We start from the raw sequence: 18,429 nt of genomic DNA on the forward strand, positions 1-18,429 counted from the left end.
CTGTGGAAGCAACAAGGACGATGGTTTTCCTTCAGACAGCCTTTCTGAGATGCCAAAATGCCTTTGGCAGTGGACCATAGAGATATTCAACTATTTTTTTTGTGTGTGTGTTGTGTTCAGCAGCATTGGCTTCTTGCAGAGGTTCAGCTACACCTCTGCAAAAGGTTTGAAGTCCTATGTAGGTGCCTGCCTGGAGATTAGGCCTAAAGTCTTATGACTACAGATTGGTTTTTTCATTAAAAGTTGGGGGTTTTAATGCAGTCGTGAAGAACTTGAAGACAGAAATCCCCTTGTTGCCTGCCTGTCTGCCCAAGCTCGGGCCCTCTTCAGCAGAGAAGGAGTGGTCGCCGGTGCAGTCATCTAGCACCTTGCCTTTGCATTCCCTTCCATAATGGACCAACCCTGTTGCTGTGGATCAAATATGGTTGAAAAACAGAGAATTACTTTTCTGCCAAATACATGACACCATGATGCACCACTATTAAACCTAACGGTTGCAGGATCTACTCATAAGAAAGATGATCCCTTTCCTTTCTAACATATGTTATACACTTGACTGTTGTGACAGTTGTTATCCTTTCACATCTGAGGCCAGCTGGAGTACTTACTACACCTCGCTCTTCCAGGCGATCTCTGCATTCACAGGTCAGCGTTATAGTTGTTTTCAGGCTGATGATTTTGATGTGCTCGTTGAAATCTTTCTGGCTTGGAAGGTTACTGCTGTATTCAAACTACAGCTGAAAGTCTGGGGAACACAAATTCTGACTGAAACCTGCTGGATCATGCACCTTGTTTGAGTCCTAAAGCTATGTTTATTTTTAGGCATCATTGATTTGTTCTAATTTGGGTCATCTACTGCTTCCTGGAGCTCCAAGTGCATGTCACAGTAAGGATCACAAAAAAGCTAAATCTTCAGGCACCTTAAAGAGAGCTAGTCTGCTCTGGTCCCCACTTCAGTGGTATACTCTCAATGAGGAAGTTTGAAGATAAGCAAACCCCCTCCTCTCCCACTTGCTTTTATTGAACCAAAGCTTTAATGTCTTTAGGAAATGATTGTGATCCACTATGAATTTGTTGGGATTTTTGTCTGTCTTTTGCCTCTTTATTTTTACTTTGAACAGCTGTGTTTTTAATTAATAACTACCAATCTCTGCATAAATAATAGCTGCTCTTTTTCTCCCATGTTTATCTTTTTGGAAAAGGATTAGTCAAACTCTTACTGTCCCTAGGAAAGATGCAAGAGACGAGTACCTTACTCTTCATTTGGAAGGTTTTGGTTCTTTAAACATCTCTGGAAATAGCTGTCTTGGAAATTAGCACTGCCTGCATATTTCCTGCAAAAGCAGTTCTCAGTTCCCTTAGAGGAAGAAATAAAAAAGAAAAGGAAAAAGCAAACTGCTCCCCCATTTTATATGTCACCCTTCAAAGAGTTCTTTGCTTGAAAGTATGAGCCTGCACTTGCAATAGGTTATTTAACTGTGCTAAGGAGAGAGGTTTCTCTCCTCCACAAGAGGCAGTGGGCAGAAATTGAAGCACGGGAAATTCCACTTGAACGCGAGGAGAAGTTTCTTCACTGTGAGAATGACGGAGCACTGGAACAGGTTGCCTAGAGAGGTTGTGGAGTCTCCTTCTCTGGAGATCTTCAAGGCCCACCTGGATGCAACCCTGTCTAACATGCTGTAGGTGACCCTGCTGAGCAGGGAGGTTGAACTAGATGATCTCCGAAGGTCCCTTCCAACCTTACTGATTCTACGATTCTGCATTTTTCTCCTTTCTCTTTTTCTTCATGCCTTCCATCTCCAAGGTTCTTCATTGAACTGATGGTCCCTTTCCCTCTCATGTCAACAGTGCATGGTATCCCAACTTCACAGCTTAAACTTAGATTTATAGGCAGGTGTCACAATTTGCTGTTACAGCCTCATGAGACTGTTCCAGGGATTATTTCAGATCTTTAAATTAAAAAAGCTGCATACAGAGCAAGTGAGCCACATTCATAGTCAAAGCCTTCCTGTCAAATGCCAGGTTATAAAGGAGCAGATAGTGCTGAAATGGAGAAGATCCTGTTGAAAATGAGAAGTGGACCTGCTGGGACAGGACCAATATATTGTGATTAGTGAGCGACATGTGTTCTTCCCTGTAACATGCAGTGCTGAGCCGCGTTTGAAAAGAGGATGCAGAGTTTCGTGCTTCCGATCTGCTTTAAAATAAACAAACCTATTTGATTTAAAGTAAACAATGCTAAGATCTAAAATGGCTTAAGATACTAGAGATGGAGAAAGAATTTTGAAGAGGGACTGCAGCTGCGGACTTCGCTAGCCAGACCAGCGTGACCTCGGACCACCGTGTCATCTCATTGCTCAGTGGTCTGCTTTAATGACTGCACAAAACAAAACTTCCTATACTATGAACTTGTGCTTGTAGCTACTGTATGCGTTAAAATTCAAGGATGCTTGTGTTACCTTGTTTAAGGCATTTATTTGACCTTTCAAAGTATGTCAGCAGAATGCATTAAAATAGCAACACTCTGTTTATGACAAAGGATTGCTTGCTATTCCAGCTATACCAGCTTGACAGTATTTAATCCTTTAAGTGAAGGATGCTGTGTTTTTTTCATTCCTGCAGCCTGTCCCAAGAATTATGGTTCAGTCTGCCAGTATTGATGTCAGTGCTACAAAGATAAAACAGGTAAGCATACCCTCAGACATGACAGTGCAGTTTTCATGTTCTCGTGCTTGGAAACAAAAGGTGGTAAAAGCAACTGCCAGGATAGTTACTTAAAACCTGCTTCACTTTTGCTTCACTCTGGGACAGTTCAAAGCAGCGTGTGTTGCTATGTTTTCGTAGGTCCTGCAAAAGTCTCCCTGTATGCTGCTGGTTACACTTTTATATTGAAAGCCTGGCTAATCATATGATTGCATTAGCAGTTAACTAGCTGAAATTTAGCTGTTTTGCTGCTTTAAAAGGCAAATTGCTAGGCTCTGACACTTTCTATAAACAGAACATCTCTCTTATTCTGAGTATTGAGCTTAATTCTTGGTTTTACATTTCAAGCCAATTCATGATATTGGCGTGAAAAAAAGGCTTTCACTAAGCTGGAGAGAAAATAGACCCCATGATCTCCCACAGTTCAGCAGAACGTCAGTCTTATGAATAGCAAATCAGCTTTCTCCCACTGAGCTTTTATTGTCTTAGCAAAATGTGTGTTATCTGAAAGCTTGAAAGGCAAAGCCCGAAGAAAGAACAGAGCTCCAGAGTGCTTGTGTACAACACCCTCTCCATAGAAAAGCTAAAAATATATTTTTAGTCAACACAGTATTTTGAGAAACTTTTCTTTATTGTATTTTATTAAGCAATAGCAAGCTAGCCTTTGATTCAGAAACTCCTGTAATTCAGTTGAATTCAAACGCCAGTTACGGTTCCTGTGAAAAAGACGCTTCAGAATAGGGTGAAAGTCCTGCCAGATGGGACACTTTACCACTAGATGGGATAAAACACTTGTTAGTTTTGAACAGTGAACAAAAATACACACCTGAGAGTGAATGGAAAGGATATGCACAAGTCTGCCTTCCTCCAACCTCCTTTCCAACCCCCCCTTCATATTAGCAGTCTCCTCCCTCCTGCCCTCCCAAAGAGATTTAGAGACATCCTAATTTTTTAGAGTACATGTGCTGGCAAAAGATATTGATCTATCAGATTTAGTAAACTTTACAGCCAAGCAATACATCACTAGAATGGGCTGTTAATCTCATGAGGGGCAGTTAATTTCATACTCTGAAAGTGTGCGGTGCTGTCGACATTGAGGTGGGAAATGGCATTTGGAAACGGGGACATAAATGACAGTTTGGTTGGAAAGCCGTGATTTATCAATCCTGAAAGGTAAGCCAAATAACTGTAAGAGACTTATAGATCATGGCTGTTTCACATTTCATATAAATCCTGCTATTCAAACAGCAAATGACCATTCTTGTAATATAAATAATTTTTCAGTAAATATTGGGGAACGTATTTCTTTTACTAGACACTTTTCTTATTAATAGAAGAAATGAGCTGACAATTCTACCAGGTTTGTAAAAGCTGACTTCAGATCAGCTTGCACCTTTTGGAGATGGCAGCTGCACCAGGATTTAGATAAGCTTGGTGCCATGGTACTTCCCGAAAGCCCTGTATCTGTTTATTTTTTTAGCCCAGATATTTTGGATATCAGATCTCCATAGTTACTATCCTCTTCTGTTTCAGATTAACCAAGAGGAAGCGGGTAAGCAGCCGTTTGAAATTGCAGTGCAGACGTCAGAGGCAGAAAAGAGTCCAGAAAAGACACCCAAAGTGCCTTTGCAGCAGTCAACAGGAGAAGTCCAGGCACAGGACTCCCAGGAGGGGCCTCCGAGTCCTCTGAGCGAAGCCTCCAGTGGTTACTTTTCTCATAGTGTTTCAACAGCCACCCTCTCTGAAGCACTTACAGCAGGAAGTGATGCTGCCCTTCAGCCAGGAGCTCAAATGCTTACTGTGAGTGACCTCCCAGCTCCCACTGTGGCTCAGGTCTCTTCTGATGTGCCTGGGCCCTCTGACAGCTCTTCAGAGAGCTGTCTCACTGCTAAGAGAGAGAGTCTACCTGCCTCCAGCCTTCAAAGTGGTCACATAAGACGTAAAGACAACACTGAAGTGAATGGAAATGATGCTTTGAAATCAAAATATTTTGTTTCTCCTGTGACTCAGAGTGAACAGGTAAATGATGCTTCTGTGGTCACTGATGCAAAAACCTTTCTTTCTACCTCCACTCCGAAGAAGGAGTTGCTATCTAAGCAGTCAGTGGAGTCAGCAGGACAAGCCAGTAGGAAGACAGAAACAGCCCTAGCCTCAGAACTGGGGGTTCCCAAACCACCGCTTCATCCTGACCAGTTGTCCCAACCCAGCGTTGCAGCCTCCCCCTTCAAAATCCAGAAAGTCAAGACATCTGAGCTCAAGTCCTTTACAAGCATGCTGGGGACAGATCTTGCATATCCGCTAAGCACAGAAGAGCTGCAAGAAGGAGAAAAGAACGCACCGTCTGCGCGAGGTCTGAGCCATAACGGAGCAGGGATGGCAGACGAAAAACTGGAAGTGACTTCTGACTCTGAAGATGCCAATGAAATTCCTGAGTGGCTGAAAGAGGGAGAATATGTCACAGTTGGCGCAAATAAGACAGGCACCGTTAGATATATTGGTCCCACAGACTTTCAAGAGGGAACATGGGTCGGTGTCGAACTGGATTTACCTTCAGGTAAAATATGCTTTAGTACGAGTGTAAAGCAGAGAGCATTTCAGAGTTTGTGGTGTTCATTTCGACACTGGTATTTGAAGACTATCTAGTACAGTTTAAGAAGAGAAATGTAAAAGATCTTTTCCTCCTGTAGTCTTTTCCAGTCTGCCTTTGCCAGTCTAGTCTCACTGACCTCTGGTTGGATTGTCCCTTTTCACTGACTTCTTAGAAAAGAGGTAGAAAATTCTACTGCTGTTGTAATACAACAGTTTATAGTTGCAGGAGACAGACCTTGTGCCCAAGAAATTCTCTTTTGGACTTCTGCTCTGAGGATAAGGATGTCCAAAGTACAATAGGGTTCATGGGATTCGTGTGAGCAAAGGATTGGGGGAAGGCAGGATATGCTGGTGGAAAACTCAGATGGATACCATAGATCAGCAGTAGCAGCCACTGGCTTTGACGGTAAGAGGGTTTGGTTTACAAAGGACTCATAAAGCTCTCTTAATTCTTTTAACCAAGCTGTGTGAAATTCCTAATCTGCAGTGTAGCCTGTTTGGTGAGTTGGCATGTCTCGGGGGGGTTACCCACGTCCATCTTTGCACACTTTCCTGGCTCTGGAACCATTTGCCATGATAGTGTCAAGGATCCAGAGCTCCAGTTTAAATGAGCAGTTATCTTTCTTGCACATGGCATGCTTGTAGAAGCTTGCCTAGATGGTGTGTTTTCAGCTGAAGTTAAAGAAAACTCTCTGGATTTTGCCATCACAGAAAGGAAACTTTGGCTGTAATCCGTGTGGTACTTGTAGTCCCAATTCTCATTCCTGAATTCATGTCTTATTTAAAATATATATATTTACAGACTTTTTCCAGTACTAAAAAGCCACCTTCCCTCCCTGTCTGGCTAGTCTGGTTCACAGTGTGAAGTCTGGTAAGCTGTTTGCATGTACCCCATGAGCATCAGCTTAGCTGTCCATGGAAGAATCTAATGGCTAAGAGATTTTTGGTCTGTTGAGGACTCAGCTGCTGATATTACTGGATGTATTTTCTCCTTCTGATTTCACAAGGATTAAGTCTCTGAGTTGTTGGAGCATAACTGACTTCTAAAACATCTGGAACTTCCCTTAAGGAAATATGGTCAAAAACTTGTATCTGTGTCACGGTACGCTACAAACAGGGATTGAAGTCTGAGCCCTTGACCACGGGAGGATGCATCTGATCCAGCACGGGAATGGCAGTAGAGAGAAGGGAACACACAAAACCAAAGGGATGGCCCATGTCACTTGAAGATTTATTACGTCCTTTGGCCTTTGCTTTACTTAAGGCAACAGTCACTATCCAGGCACCCAGAGCAGCCTTCTTGAGAGTTTTAAAGGCTGTAAAGGGAGAAATGGAGATACATCAGCAGCACCAGCAGAAGGAAATCATTCTTTCTGTTCTGTGGTGGTTTTGTGATGTGGTAACTGTAACTCTTCTCAACTTCAGCCTCTCATCAACTCAGAAGACAGGCCAAAAAACTGACATAAATGGCTTTTTTTCCTTTCTTCCAGATAGTTGCTTGTGATAGGCTAATGCATGTATTGCTGAACTGAATATTTAACACTCTTGCTGAATTTAAAGCAGTCCCTTGAATAGCAATCAAGGAGAAAGAATAAGGTGGACTGTCCCATTCAGATTCAGATTAACCGTCTCCATAACATGGCCTTGCTGGCGTTCAGCAGTGAAGTGGCTTCGCTCAGGCCCAAGCCTGGAGCTAGGAGCTACAGGAATCAAGTCCAGCCTTCTGCTGTCGTAGACAACCGCTTCCTCTAATCCTATAATTGTATTAAGCGCAGGTATAAAACCACTTAGTGTTTTTATCTTCTGTACTCCTGCTGGAAACCTATTCCCAGTTCTTTGCTGCTGGCTGTTAGAAGACTTCTACTTATCTTAGAGTATCAACAGCCACTTCACACCTGTTTGCTCTCCTCCCAGCTTTACCCTTGAGTTCAGCAAGTGCTTCCCCTGTTCTTGGTTGTTTACCTTCGCACTGTATTCGTAGGGAACAATCGTTTTCCCTCTCAGCATTTTGTTTTGCTAGAACAAAGCTCTTCCGTGCCCTCTGGTATAATAGTTTCTATGTCTCTGATCATTATAGTGACTTTTGTATCGTCTTTCCTGGCAGTGCCCCTTCCAGCACAAGCCGCCCTTGTCTCCTCTTCGTTCAGTTCCTCAGCCACCTCTCTGCTTCTGTGGCGACCTGCGTGGCTCTGCGTCGAGGGCGTTGCTGATGAGCTAACCCGTGAGGCTTGCCACATTTCCTCCCTTAACACCCAAACTATCCAGTTAGTCTGATTATAATTAGTATAACCGTGTTGCATCTTATACTGCTCTTCTCTGTCTTCAAGATTATTCTTTCCTCCAAAATTTGTTGAAGGGTTTTGTAATGGTGACTTGACCTTCAGTCTACAGCAGCCCAACTGAATTACCTAGCCTGGTCCTTCTGCCGGTGAAGCGCCGGGACGCTGAGTGAATTTGCTGCAGCGAAGGATGGTAGCAAGCTGTATGCACAGAATAAAAGCCATTTTGTGTATGGTAGCAAGCTGTATGCACAGAATAAAAGCCATTTTGTGTATCATCTTTCTTTCTCTTCTTGTCCGCCATTTTGTGTATCATCTTTCTTTCTCTTCTTGTCCAAGGTAAGAACGATGGCTCCATTGGAGGGAAGCAGTATTTCAGATGCAACCCAGGCTACGGGCTGCTCGTGAAACCAGGCAGAGTTAAAAAAGCCACGGGAGCGGCGAGGCGGCGGAGCGCTGGGTTGAGGTTGCAAGGGGGAGCCGCCTCCGAGAACAGGAGGAGCGGCAACTTCTCCGGTTCGGCCTCCAACCTGGCTTCGCTGACAGCCCTGGCCAAGTCGGAAGGAGGAGCCGCGCTCCGGCTGGAGAAGGGCCAGAAGAACGCGGAGAACCGGAAATCCTGGGCGAACTGAACGGAGACGGGCTGCCGCGGCCGGGTGGGCACTACTATGCAACGCAGCCGGGAGAACCGAGTCTTTAGCTTTGCGAAGCGAAACCAACTGTGTAAACTTCTAGTTTGTGGCAAACACTAATGAAGGGGTCTTGTTTTGTTTTTTGTTTTCCTACGCTTTGGGTGATTGACGTGTTAATTCTTTGCCTTGTCATGGTGCTGGACCTACACCTTCAGTTTCCTGTTACAAACCGTGATACTTCAGTGTATGACTGACGTCGAACAACGTAAGCTCGTGGCGGCGGGCGGGTGTAAGCTGTGGCGTCCTCCGCTCTTCGGAGGCGGAAGAGGCGCGCCGGTAGTTGAGATTCCTGCACGGCTTCGCTGTGGCGACTCGATCCTGCCCGCGCACCACCGCTTCCCTCGGCGCGACGGGCAAGAGAGCCCCCGAAGCTACGGTTCTTCTCTGGTTTAGCAAGGGCTGCTCGTGCCCCTGGTGAGTAACACCCGGGGAAAGGGCGACGTGATGGTTCCAGTTAGGTAGAGAGGGGAACAGAAAACTGTTATTTTGTGTCCCCCCCCCCCCCCCCCCCCCCAAAAAAAAAAGACAAAAAAACTCCAAACCCCTTTATTTTCAAAAGGAATAACTTTTATTGTGTGTCCTGGGACCAGTCCCTAGTTTGGTCGTTACTCCGTCATCCCTCCCTCCCTCCCGCTGCGGATCTGTTACGGATGAGAGCAGGCGGCCCGCGAGCCGGGCTCCGGGGGGGAGGCGGGAGCCGCTCCGCAGCGCGTGAGCTCTTCGGCCTGCGCTCTCGCCCTTTTACCGCCCCAACCACGCGCTGTTTCGCGCCCCGAAGCGCTGCGGAAGCGGGTGCTCCGGTGGCTGGCGGCTCCGGGCGCGGGGCCCGTCGGTGCGGGGCCGGCGGACGCGGGGGCCGGCAGGGCGGCTCTCGCCACGGCGTTCGCCCTGCCTATTTATTCGTAATTATTTATTGCTTTTCAACCCGAAACCTTTGCGCTTTACAATCGCCCGCCGCCGGCCCGCTGCGCCCCGCAGGCCTCCCCGGAGCCGTTCTCTCGCCTGAAAGCGGCAGGTTTGGGCTGGCTTTTATAAAACTTGATCTTATTTTTGGTAGCCCTGGCTAGTTTTTAAACTTCCTGTGGCACAAATTATATATAAACTCTGTGTGTGAATATACACATGTGCACACGCATATATATATAAAAAATATTTTTTTTTTTCTAACAAATCAAGGCCACACTTTTATATTCTAAGCTGTTTATATCTTGTTTAGTAACCGCAGGGGGATTGGACAGCTTGAGCAATGGGTATTTTATCTACACAGGGACTATTTAGGATGCTAAATTAATGATTAAACTTTAATGTGCATCTCGGCTCAGGCCGTGCTGCACGCGGGTATTTAAGTGCCTTAGCCGCCCGGCTCGGAGGTCCTGGGCAGAGCGACGCTGTCATCAGCGGAGACAGGGATGCTTAGCGGAGGAGGTAATTATGCTGATTTACCGTAATTAATACCATTTATGCAGGAGGAATAAAATTAAAATAGAAACTAATCTGTAGCTGAAATAAGGGGACTGGGTTTCAGAGCAGCACGCGCGGCTGTGCGGCCCTCTCGGCCTCGCCTAACTAGTTTGTGCTTCCAAAATGTTCTTAACGTAAAACATACAGATCGGCTTTGAAACACTTTTTAATGTACAGGTGTGTGTCCTCTCCCATCCCACAGCAATCCCGCCCTTTCAGAGCGGGCTGGGAGAAACGCAGTAGCGATCCCGAAGCTGAAATCCCGGAGGGTTTAAGGGCGAGAAGCAGGTTTCGTAGGGGCGCCGCGTGCAGCAGGGCGCCGCCGCGTAGCCGGGTGCCGCCGCCGCTGCGGTGGGGCCGCCCCGTCATGTCACCGTGGTGCCTCCTCTACTGCCTTGCTTCCTGCAATTATTTTTTAATACTTTTTTTTTTTTTTAATTGCACTTTGTTCCGATGTGCTACAAAGCGTTAGCTGACGTGAAACATCCTCCCAACCCTTTTTTTTCCCCCCTTAAGTCTCAGCATTTCATTTATTGGTTTTAGGGGTGTCTTTAAAACGGCTAGGGGGTTGCGCGAGGCCCCTTTCCGGCAGCGCGGGGAGCAGACAGGCGCCAAGTCCTTTCGAATCCTCCGCTTTGAAAGAACCCCGAGCGAGCGCAGCGGCGTGCCGGCGTGGGCGCTCCCCTGCCCGCGGCCGCCGCCGCCGCGCTCGGGCCGCCGCGGCTTTTCCAGGCCTTCGATGCACTTTATGCCGGGAAGGAGGGCGCCCGTTAGCGCGCGAGGCAGCAGGCGGCCGCCGCGGTGCCTTGGGCTGCGCTTGGCCGCGGGGGCGGCGAGGGGCTGAGCTTTTCTGGGGGCCTCGAGCCCGCAGAGCCGGGGCGGAGGCGAGGGGCAGGGGCAGGCTCGGCCCCGCTGCCCGGCCGGGAGCCGCACGGGCGGCTCGGCCCCCATCGCCGCCGCGAGCCCTTTCCAGCAGCGCTGCCGGCCGCGGCGCCTCGGGGGCCTCGTCGGACACGTCTTTCCGTTTCTTTTTTTTTTTTTTTGTAAATGTAGTGGGTCTGTATATAGAGGGGGCGATTCACACTGTGGTTTTAAGCATGTACTTTAAAAGAGCTAAAAATCCAAAGATACTTTGTAATGAGCTGTAAAGTTTTTAATTATTTCTGTACAATACTAAATTACCGTACTATTGTATGATACCTGCAGTACCTAAATAAACATCTTCTTTAGAGGCGGGCGGCCTGGACTTCACTAACGCAGTCGGTATCGCAAAAAAAAAATAAATAAAATAATAAAACTCTTTTCCGCAGCCGGGACACGGGAGCCTCCGAGCGCGGCCTCGGCCCCGGGGAGGTCGTTGGGGGCCGCGTGGGCATCGCTTACGGGTAGCAACTGCGCTAGCGACCGTGCGGGGACTCGATCAGCGACCGGGAAACTTGGGGGAGGGAAATGGGGGGGAAAAGCAACAAAAAGGGGGGTTACTAGCCCCACTCCGAGAGCCTGAGTGGCTCCTTTCCTCCCGGAGCAGCGGGGAGGCTCCGGCATTAAAAAAAATAACAGGAAGCAGGAATTTTTCCCACCGAGGCAGCCACAGGCACACGGAAGCGCCAGCACGTCCTTTGCAGCCGCCCTCCTGGTTTTTAAGTATAAAAAAGTCATGAAGAAAAAAGAAAATCTTCCACCGTTCTAGAGCTGCGTTTTGCGTCTCGCTTGCGGCCGAAGCCTCTCCGGGGCCTTCGCGGCCCCGCGGCAGCGGTTCCCGGAAAGGACTCTAGTGGCAGGCCAGCGTTGTTGAGTTATACGGTTTTATTTTTCTAATAGGTACAATACTAAAATAAACACAAATTAAAAAAAAGTTTTATTAAAACAAAACTGTACAAAAAAGCAGTTATACTACATTTTTAATTACAGAACAGTCTACTGTCCAAAAGGCACTAATCCAGAATAGGAGATACAATGATACAGGACTCATTTGAACTATTTTTAATCAATACAATAGAGCACTTGTTTCTCTGTCCATTCACATATGGAAACAAGGACTTTTGCTACAGTCATTACACACTGTTATAAATATGAGCCCTATGTGGAAAGATGCAGAGTCGCTCTCCCCGGGCCCAAATTCGGTTCAAACTCAACAGTAGGAATTAAAAAGCAAAATTATTAAAATTAAAAAAAAAATAGCAGGAGGGAGCAAAGGGCGCTGGGGAAGCCGGTGCCGAGCGGGAAGGAGCCGCTGGCGCCCCAGCACCCGGCTCTGCCCCCCGCTGCACGCGGCCCCGCTGGGAGAGGGAGGCTGCATCTCTCAAACAGTGTCATACACATAAGACGAAGACGGGCATCGGGATGTTAACAAAAATAAGTAACCAAGAAATATGATTAAACAAAACGAAACAAATCTCTTCTCACATCATCCTATACTACATCCTCCTTCTGCTTAGCAGAAAATTGTACGTACACAAAAATACAAATACACAATTTTGTAGAACAGTCTGATTTTAATATATTTATATATATTTATATTTATATGAGTGGCAGGTTAGTTCATTATATAGAGCTTTTTGCACTTTTGGCTCATATGCAACAAGGCTTTATAAATTCAGCTTTAGCTTTCATTCAGGTTTTATAGCTTCTCGAACATTTGTTTTCACATTTAAAGCAGCATCCAATTTGCAAGAGGAGTTGGTGGTGGCTACAGCAAGGACCAGGTCAAGAGGAGATCGGGGAGGGAAGGGGAGAAGATACATTCCAGTGCGTGCGTGCGTGCGTGCGTGCGTGCGTGTGTGTGTGTGTGTGTGTGTGTGCGCGTGCGCGTGCACGTGCTAGTGCTGACGCCAAAAAATAAGGGGGGACCCCCCCCCCCCGCCCGTGAAGGTAGGTCGGACCCTCGGACGCCACGTTTCCCTCTTGAGGTAGGCAGGACACCTACAGCATGGGAGACGCAGGGGCGCTTCTCGCCGCCGCGTCTCGCCGCGGCTACAGACAATCGCTTCGTTTGGGGGCGTGGGGTACGAAAAGAAACCCCCACGAGAACATAAAATAAAATAGAACAAGATAAAAGGCATCTCCAGGGCCGGGCGAGGGCCCAGCGCCGCGTCCCGGCTCCCGCTTGGCCCCCAGCTCGCTGCGGGCTGACCCCGCTCTCCGCTGCCACCGCCGCCGCCTCGCGCCCCGAGGACCTTCCCGACCCCGCTGTCGGGGTGAAAACAGCGTTTTGTTCCTAACGCGGGATAAAAACCTCCCCATGGGGCCTGCTTGTGTTTTCGGAACCCGGTGAAGTGGGACCAACACATCTGAACAGCGTCACTTTATATTTCCTTTTGCTACAGTCAGAAAAAAATTCTCCTTTAATGCAATCTTTTTCTTAAACTTGCGCTGATACCTATTTTTTTTCATTGTTGTTTTTTGACCCCCCACAAAAATTCTCCTGGCTGTTTCCCAGATTACACCCGCCTGCCCCCGAGTTACGCTGCTTTGACAAAACGCTGGGCAGGTGCCACCGCTCTAAGCTGGGAGATGTGAGGAAGAGAGGAAGAGGCGGCGCCGCGGGCTCCACGCCGGGGCGAGCGAAGGCCCCAAACCGGAGCCGCCCGACAAAGTTACAGATGTTTCGCTCACCCTGGAGTCCTGTTACTCACTTAGGCACTTTTTAAATTGACACTAAAGAAAAAAATATAAAAAAAAACGTACTGCACATATTTTGCCCTTCCCGGGCTTTCGGGGAGGTTTTGCTGCAGAGGAGGTTGAGAGAGAACCTCGCCGCCGCGGCCGCCGGCTCCCAAAGCAACGCGCGAGGGGTTCGCCTTCGGGGTACGGCAAACCCGTTCCTCCCCGGCCGACGGCCAGGGCCTGCAGCACCGCGCTCGGAGCCGCGAGGCGACGTCTGCGACCGATGCAGAAGCCAAGAGGAAGAGCAGGTTCAACGGGTAACCTCGAAAGAGGGAAGCTCAAAACCCAAGCGCTGTTTTCCTCACCCTGTCTATTTGGAAACGTGGTTTTGGGTCAGGTTTTTTTCCCAATCATCTTCACATCTAAAAACAATTGAAAAAAAATCCAAAACATCCTAGCGCTGCCCTGGTCGCCAACCACGCTCGCCAGGACGGAGCGACCGCCCCGACCACGACCGGCCTCCGCCGCCGCAAGTCTGCGCCGCCCGGCCAAACACCTCGCGTTAAAAGGCCAAGAAATAACAGACTAACCAAGAAAAGCAGCTGCTCCGGTTAAGACAGCTCCCAATACTAAGTGCAAGCAAGAAAAAAAAAATAAAAGGGGGAAAAAAAACCCTGCTATCGCCTTGTCCCTCGCCGTTAACCATGGTCCGAGACCTCGGAGCTACATTAGTTCACGTAGGAGTTTGCAAGCAAAGAACAACTTGCTGTAAATTGACTGGATTTAGGAGGTGAATTTTTCTTTTTAAATGGTCAGAGTAGGCTCTAGAAAATATTTCACATTTATGCTTCACTGCAGACAATATACATCCAGACTTCAAGGAGGCAACAGATACAGCACCATCCGCCAGCAAGAGGAATGGTGAACGGGCGTTGACGTGGACCCAAGTGCTACGAAAGGAATTAAAAACCATCGAACCGTCGAAGCGCTGCTGGAGGCGGTGAAGCAGCGCCTGCCCTTGGGAGAGAGAAGAACGGGAACCGGCGGAAGCCGCGCAGGACCCACAGTTACCGATCCCGATTTGCTAATCTAAGGTTTAAAACTACGACGAATGCCATTAACTAAGTATGCGAAAGAAGCTCCCTATGTCTTTTGGCTGGCACAAAGCTCAAAAGATCAAATCCATAATATGCTATGGGAATAAACTGAACCAAATCTGAAGTTCAGTACTACCCTGGGCTGCCTGGGTCACCTTCTTACTGGGATGGAAATAACGTTTACTGCTTATTTGGACCTTATGAACACTGGGTTCAGGGCAGAGCACTTCAGTATAAGAAAAATCACCGGTAAACCAGGGAAAAGAGGATTACGAAGGTGCGAACGGGCTTGGGCAGAAGACATCAGCCACAGTTTTCCCCAAGAAACAGAACTGCAGCTTGGGGAAGTCGCTTACCGGTACTGACAAGAAGCAACTTCAGAGGAACACGAATGGCTCAGAGCAGCTGAAAGAGATGCAGCTCAGAGCACGCGCCCGGACGCCCTTCAAGGAAATAAAACAATCTCAAGAGGAGGCATCGGTCTAGCGCGAGGAGCTCTGGTGGCCGGGATGTTTTTTGAAGCACTGGCTACTGATACAACTAGTTGCAAAAATCGTTGCTGGAGGCGCTGCAGCTGCAAGCAAACGCTCGTGACCCATCGGGATTTTCTTCCCTCCCCCCATTAGGTGATTTTTATGTTAAACGTGCCCCAGAAACGCAAATCTAAGAAACATGGCAGCATACACAGACCACCTTTTACCGAAACTACGCTTGTTCGGTTCCCGTTATGGCAGAAGAATAAAGTCTATAAGGGTATTTCTTTATCCTACAGAAGTGGGACTCCAGGTTGCTTAGGGACGTAAGGCACAGTGTGTTCCCCGATGGGCGGTCACACTTTCCAGAAGTTCCCGCTGCAGAGAACCCCTCGAGTACTTAAATCGCTACAACTTACCAGATACTATGAGCAGGTTATAACTGCGAGATTAAAAGACAACTCTACCTCTTTGGAATCAGAATTTAAGAATTAAGGCCAGAAGGGACCAAGTCTTTCACCCTTCAGGGAGACCCTGCACACCGTAAGGGCTCCCGTACCACCGACGCAAAACCCCTCTGCTGTCTAATTCATCCCATGAGAGGAATGAACCATCCGGCCCCTCCAAATGCAAAAACCCCTCAACGACGACAACAAGAAATCCCCCCCAAACTCCTACCCTACCTAACTGATAACGTCTGCCTTTTCCACACAAGTCTTTACAAATTCTACCATTTATAACCAATGGATTTATAAACATTAACAGAATAAATTTCTTTCAACGCATCTGAAGATACCTTCTGAATGTCCACACGCTCGCCACCAGTTCCTTTACATTTCCAAACCAGCTGCCTCATTTTCAAGCTTATTCCACTCAGCTACCAAAAAGGCAACAGAAAGGTGGTTTTGCTCCTGCTCTGCTACAAATCCAGCACTAATTAATTGAGTTTTGATGAAATCTAGGGACAGGTTCTCAACCGATATAAACTCTGGAAGCTCTACAAATGCGTGGATCTGCTCCCTAACTCCAGGTAGCTCCTTCTTGCCTCCAAGCCCCTGGAGACACAGGAGCACCAAAGGAAGAGTCACAGAACTGAACTGTCACCACCTGACGAGCAGCTGGGTATGAAGATGCAAGTCTTTTTAACAGACCCAAATGGACAACCATCCCTGCAACAAACGGAATGGAAACACCTCCCAATATCCAGTAACACCGCCTAAACGTACTCCACAACGCTAGGTGGTGTGCCGTAAAGACGCACTGGCAAAAAGAAATACACGCTGGAGCTTTCAGAGCATTCAATAAGCTACTTCAAGTGTCTCAGCAATAAAGTATCTAAGATTAAATGTTTACCCGTCGCAATTAGTTGTTACGTATTTTGTGTAATGCAGCTGTTTTTTCTCGGCAACAGGTCAGTTCTTCATTTTGCCATTCTGGATCCACTGTCATCTCACCTAAACTGAGTCCACTTCACCCATGGCAAAAAGGCGAGATGCCACTTTCTACTCCAAAAACGCATCAAACCTTTTGATTTAAAGGCATCTTGGACTTGCCAAGGGAAAGACTATGTCATTTTGGGCTCAAAAAGATCTGCTTACTCCTCATAATGCACAAATGCAATGCCTTGCACTGTGGTACAGGAAAACCTGATCAGTGAGTCAATATGCTAAGTCCCTGGCTCTGGTTAGCTCTTGAAGGACGTTTTCCGTGCTGTCACTACAGTCCTGTCAAAGAGAGATAGCAGCAACTTTATCAGCAGGCAGACTTAAAAATGAGCATCACAAAAGTCAGATGAGCTTTGAGGAATGGGATATTTTCTTAATATTCTTAATGGAATATATTGAGTGAGAGAGATTAATTAATAATTTACTTTCATTATCTCTTTGCCCTCCTTGAGCAATTTGATGGAAACCGTTATAAGTAAAAATGTATTTTTAAATCTCAAATGATGTAAAATATATCTCAGAAGGCTAAAGTCAACCTCTTAATTAGAGAGGTGTGTTAGTTAAGCTACATATGCCATCTTGCCACAACATGGAAGACTTTAGTTAAAGAGAAGGGATGGGGGAGAGAAGCACAGGAAGCTGAACTGAGGCTATGACAGCAGCAGGCAGTTAACATCTAAAAATTTCTATCCTAGAGAAGAAGTTCCTACCGTTGCTACTGTGAGGGTAGTACCACCAGTGGTAGTGGTGCTGGAAGAACGGAAGTACCCGTGACCGGCAGCAGGTCTGTTTGGATCCACAGTGACAAGAGATGAGATTTAAACAAGTATTTCAGTGCAAGGGAGCTGGAAGGTAACTGGAGGACTTAAAGAAGGGACTAAGTAAATTAAGTTCTTTTGCAAGTCAGCTGGAGTTAGGCACCTGCTCATTTTCCTAAGCCTCCTAAGCAGCTATATGCATCTTTCCATGTTAAAGAAGCTTCATAAACTTGTCTAGCGAGTAATTATAGCAAGGAAACAGCACTATGGAAAAAAAAGGTCAAGGAGTTAGAGGGCAAAAATGGAGCACAGGCCCTGCTGTGCTCAAGATCAACCAGCAGATAATGTTTCTCACGTAAGCATACGATGGAAAGGCACATAACGCCCTACGACAGGTATTTTTTCAGCATCTAGCAACGTATCACAGAAAGATCACAACATTATTTTAGGTCACCACCAAATATTCTGTCCCATTGCATGGTTAGGACAGCAAGTATAGGTGTCCAGCAAACAATCCAGGTGCAGGCTACTTTGAGATATCTTCAGGAAGAGGTGGGCTAACTCAAACCACCACACCATGCTAGCAGTAGACAGCTTTGGACAGTACAGCTCTACACAACTGCTGCTAAGGTTTCCAAAATGAGAGTCCACAAAAGACAACCTGCAGTGGCCCAGCGGAGCTAGTTACATTCTCTGCATACATCGGGAGCTGGAGGCTAACGGTGCCATCTCTACCCACAGGCAGGCTGAAAACGTGGGACGAGAAGCGCAACGGAGTCCTGCACTGTGGCTGATGATCCGCCCTACGCCACCTCTACAATCAAGCAACGAGGCAAGAACTAAACCGGAGCCCAGCGTAACCTGTAATCACATTTTGCACAGAACTAAACGTTAGTTTTGCTGCTGAAACTCATTGAGAAGCAAAGCATACATGAGGCAAAACAACCCGAAACCATAAAAACACATCAAAAGCACAAGACAAGAAGAGAAGTATCTTTGCACAGAAAATTAAATCCAGTTTCAGGCTAGCTATTGTAAGCTGTCATTAGGAACATGTTGGTCATTATTTACGTTTACAGAGTAGCTGTTCCAAGTGTCACTAACAACACCGGTATTAAAGGGAATCGGGGGGTGGATGATCTTCTGTTTTCAATCACAGAAAAGAGAGAAATCCTTTTAATTATGACCATGCCAATCGCCATCTTTCTAAAGCAGCTAATTACACGTCAGGAGGACACCCAGTCATCCCAAAAAGCTGCCATTCTTTTTACTGCCATACGCCTATGCATTTATCCTACCCAACCCAATTACTCTGGCTACATTTTG

At 47.0% G+C, this 18,429-nt stretch overlaps 1 protein-coding gene across 3 annotated transcripts in view; it reads left to right on the forward strand.

The window, feature by feature from the left end:
* Nucleotides 1–10,963, forward strand: part of KIF13B (kinesin family member 13B) — a 127,522-nt gene extending 116,559 nt beyond the window's left edge. For all 3 annotated transcript variants that reach the window (XM_062573288.1, XM_062573289.1, XM_062573290.1), the window contains 3 exons: nucleotides 2,623–2,685; nucleotides 4,237–5,257; nucleotides 7,911–10,963. In XM_062573288.1, the coding sequence (XP_062429272.1) occupies nucleotides 2,623–2,685; nucleotides 4,237–5,257; nucleotides 7,911–8,203 (1,377 nt within the window). In that variant the 3' untranslated portion in view covers nucleotides 8,204–10,963. The remainder of the gene's footprint in view (nucleotides 1–2,622; nucleotides 2,686–4,236; nucleotides 5,258–7,910) is intronic.
* Nucleotides 10,964–18,429: the final 7,466 nt, after the last annotated feature.

The sequence above is a fragment of the Rhea pennata genome, chromosome 3 (assembly GCF_028389875.1).
Source record: "Rhea pennata isolate bPtePen1 chromosome 3, bPtePen1.pri, whole genome shotgun sequence".
Lineage (NCBI taxonomy): Eukaryota > Metazoa > Chordata > Aves > Rheiformes > Rheidae > Rhea > Rhea pennata.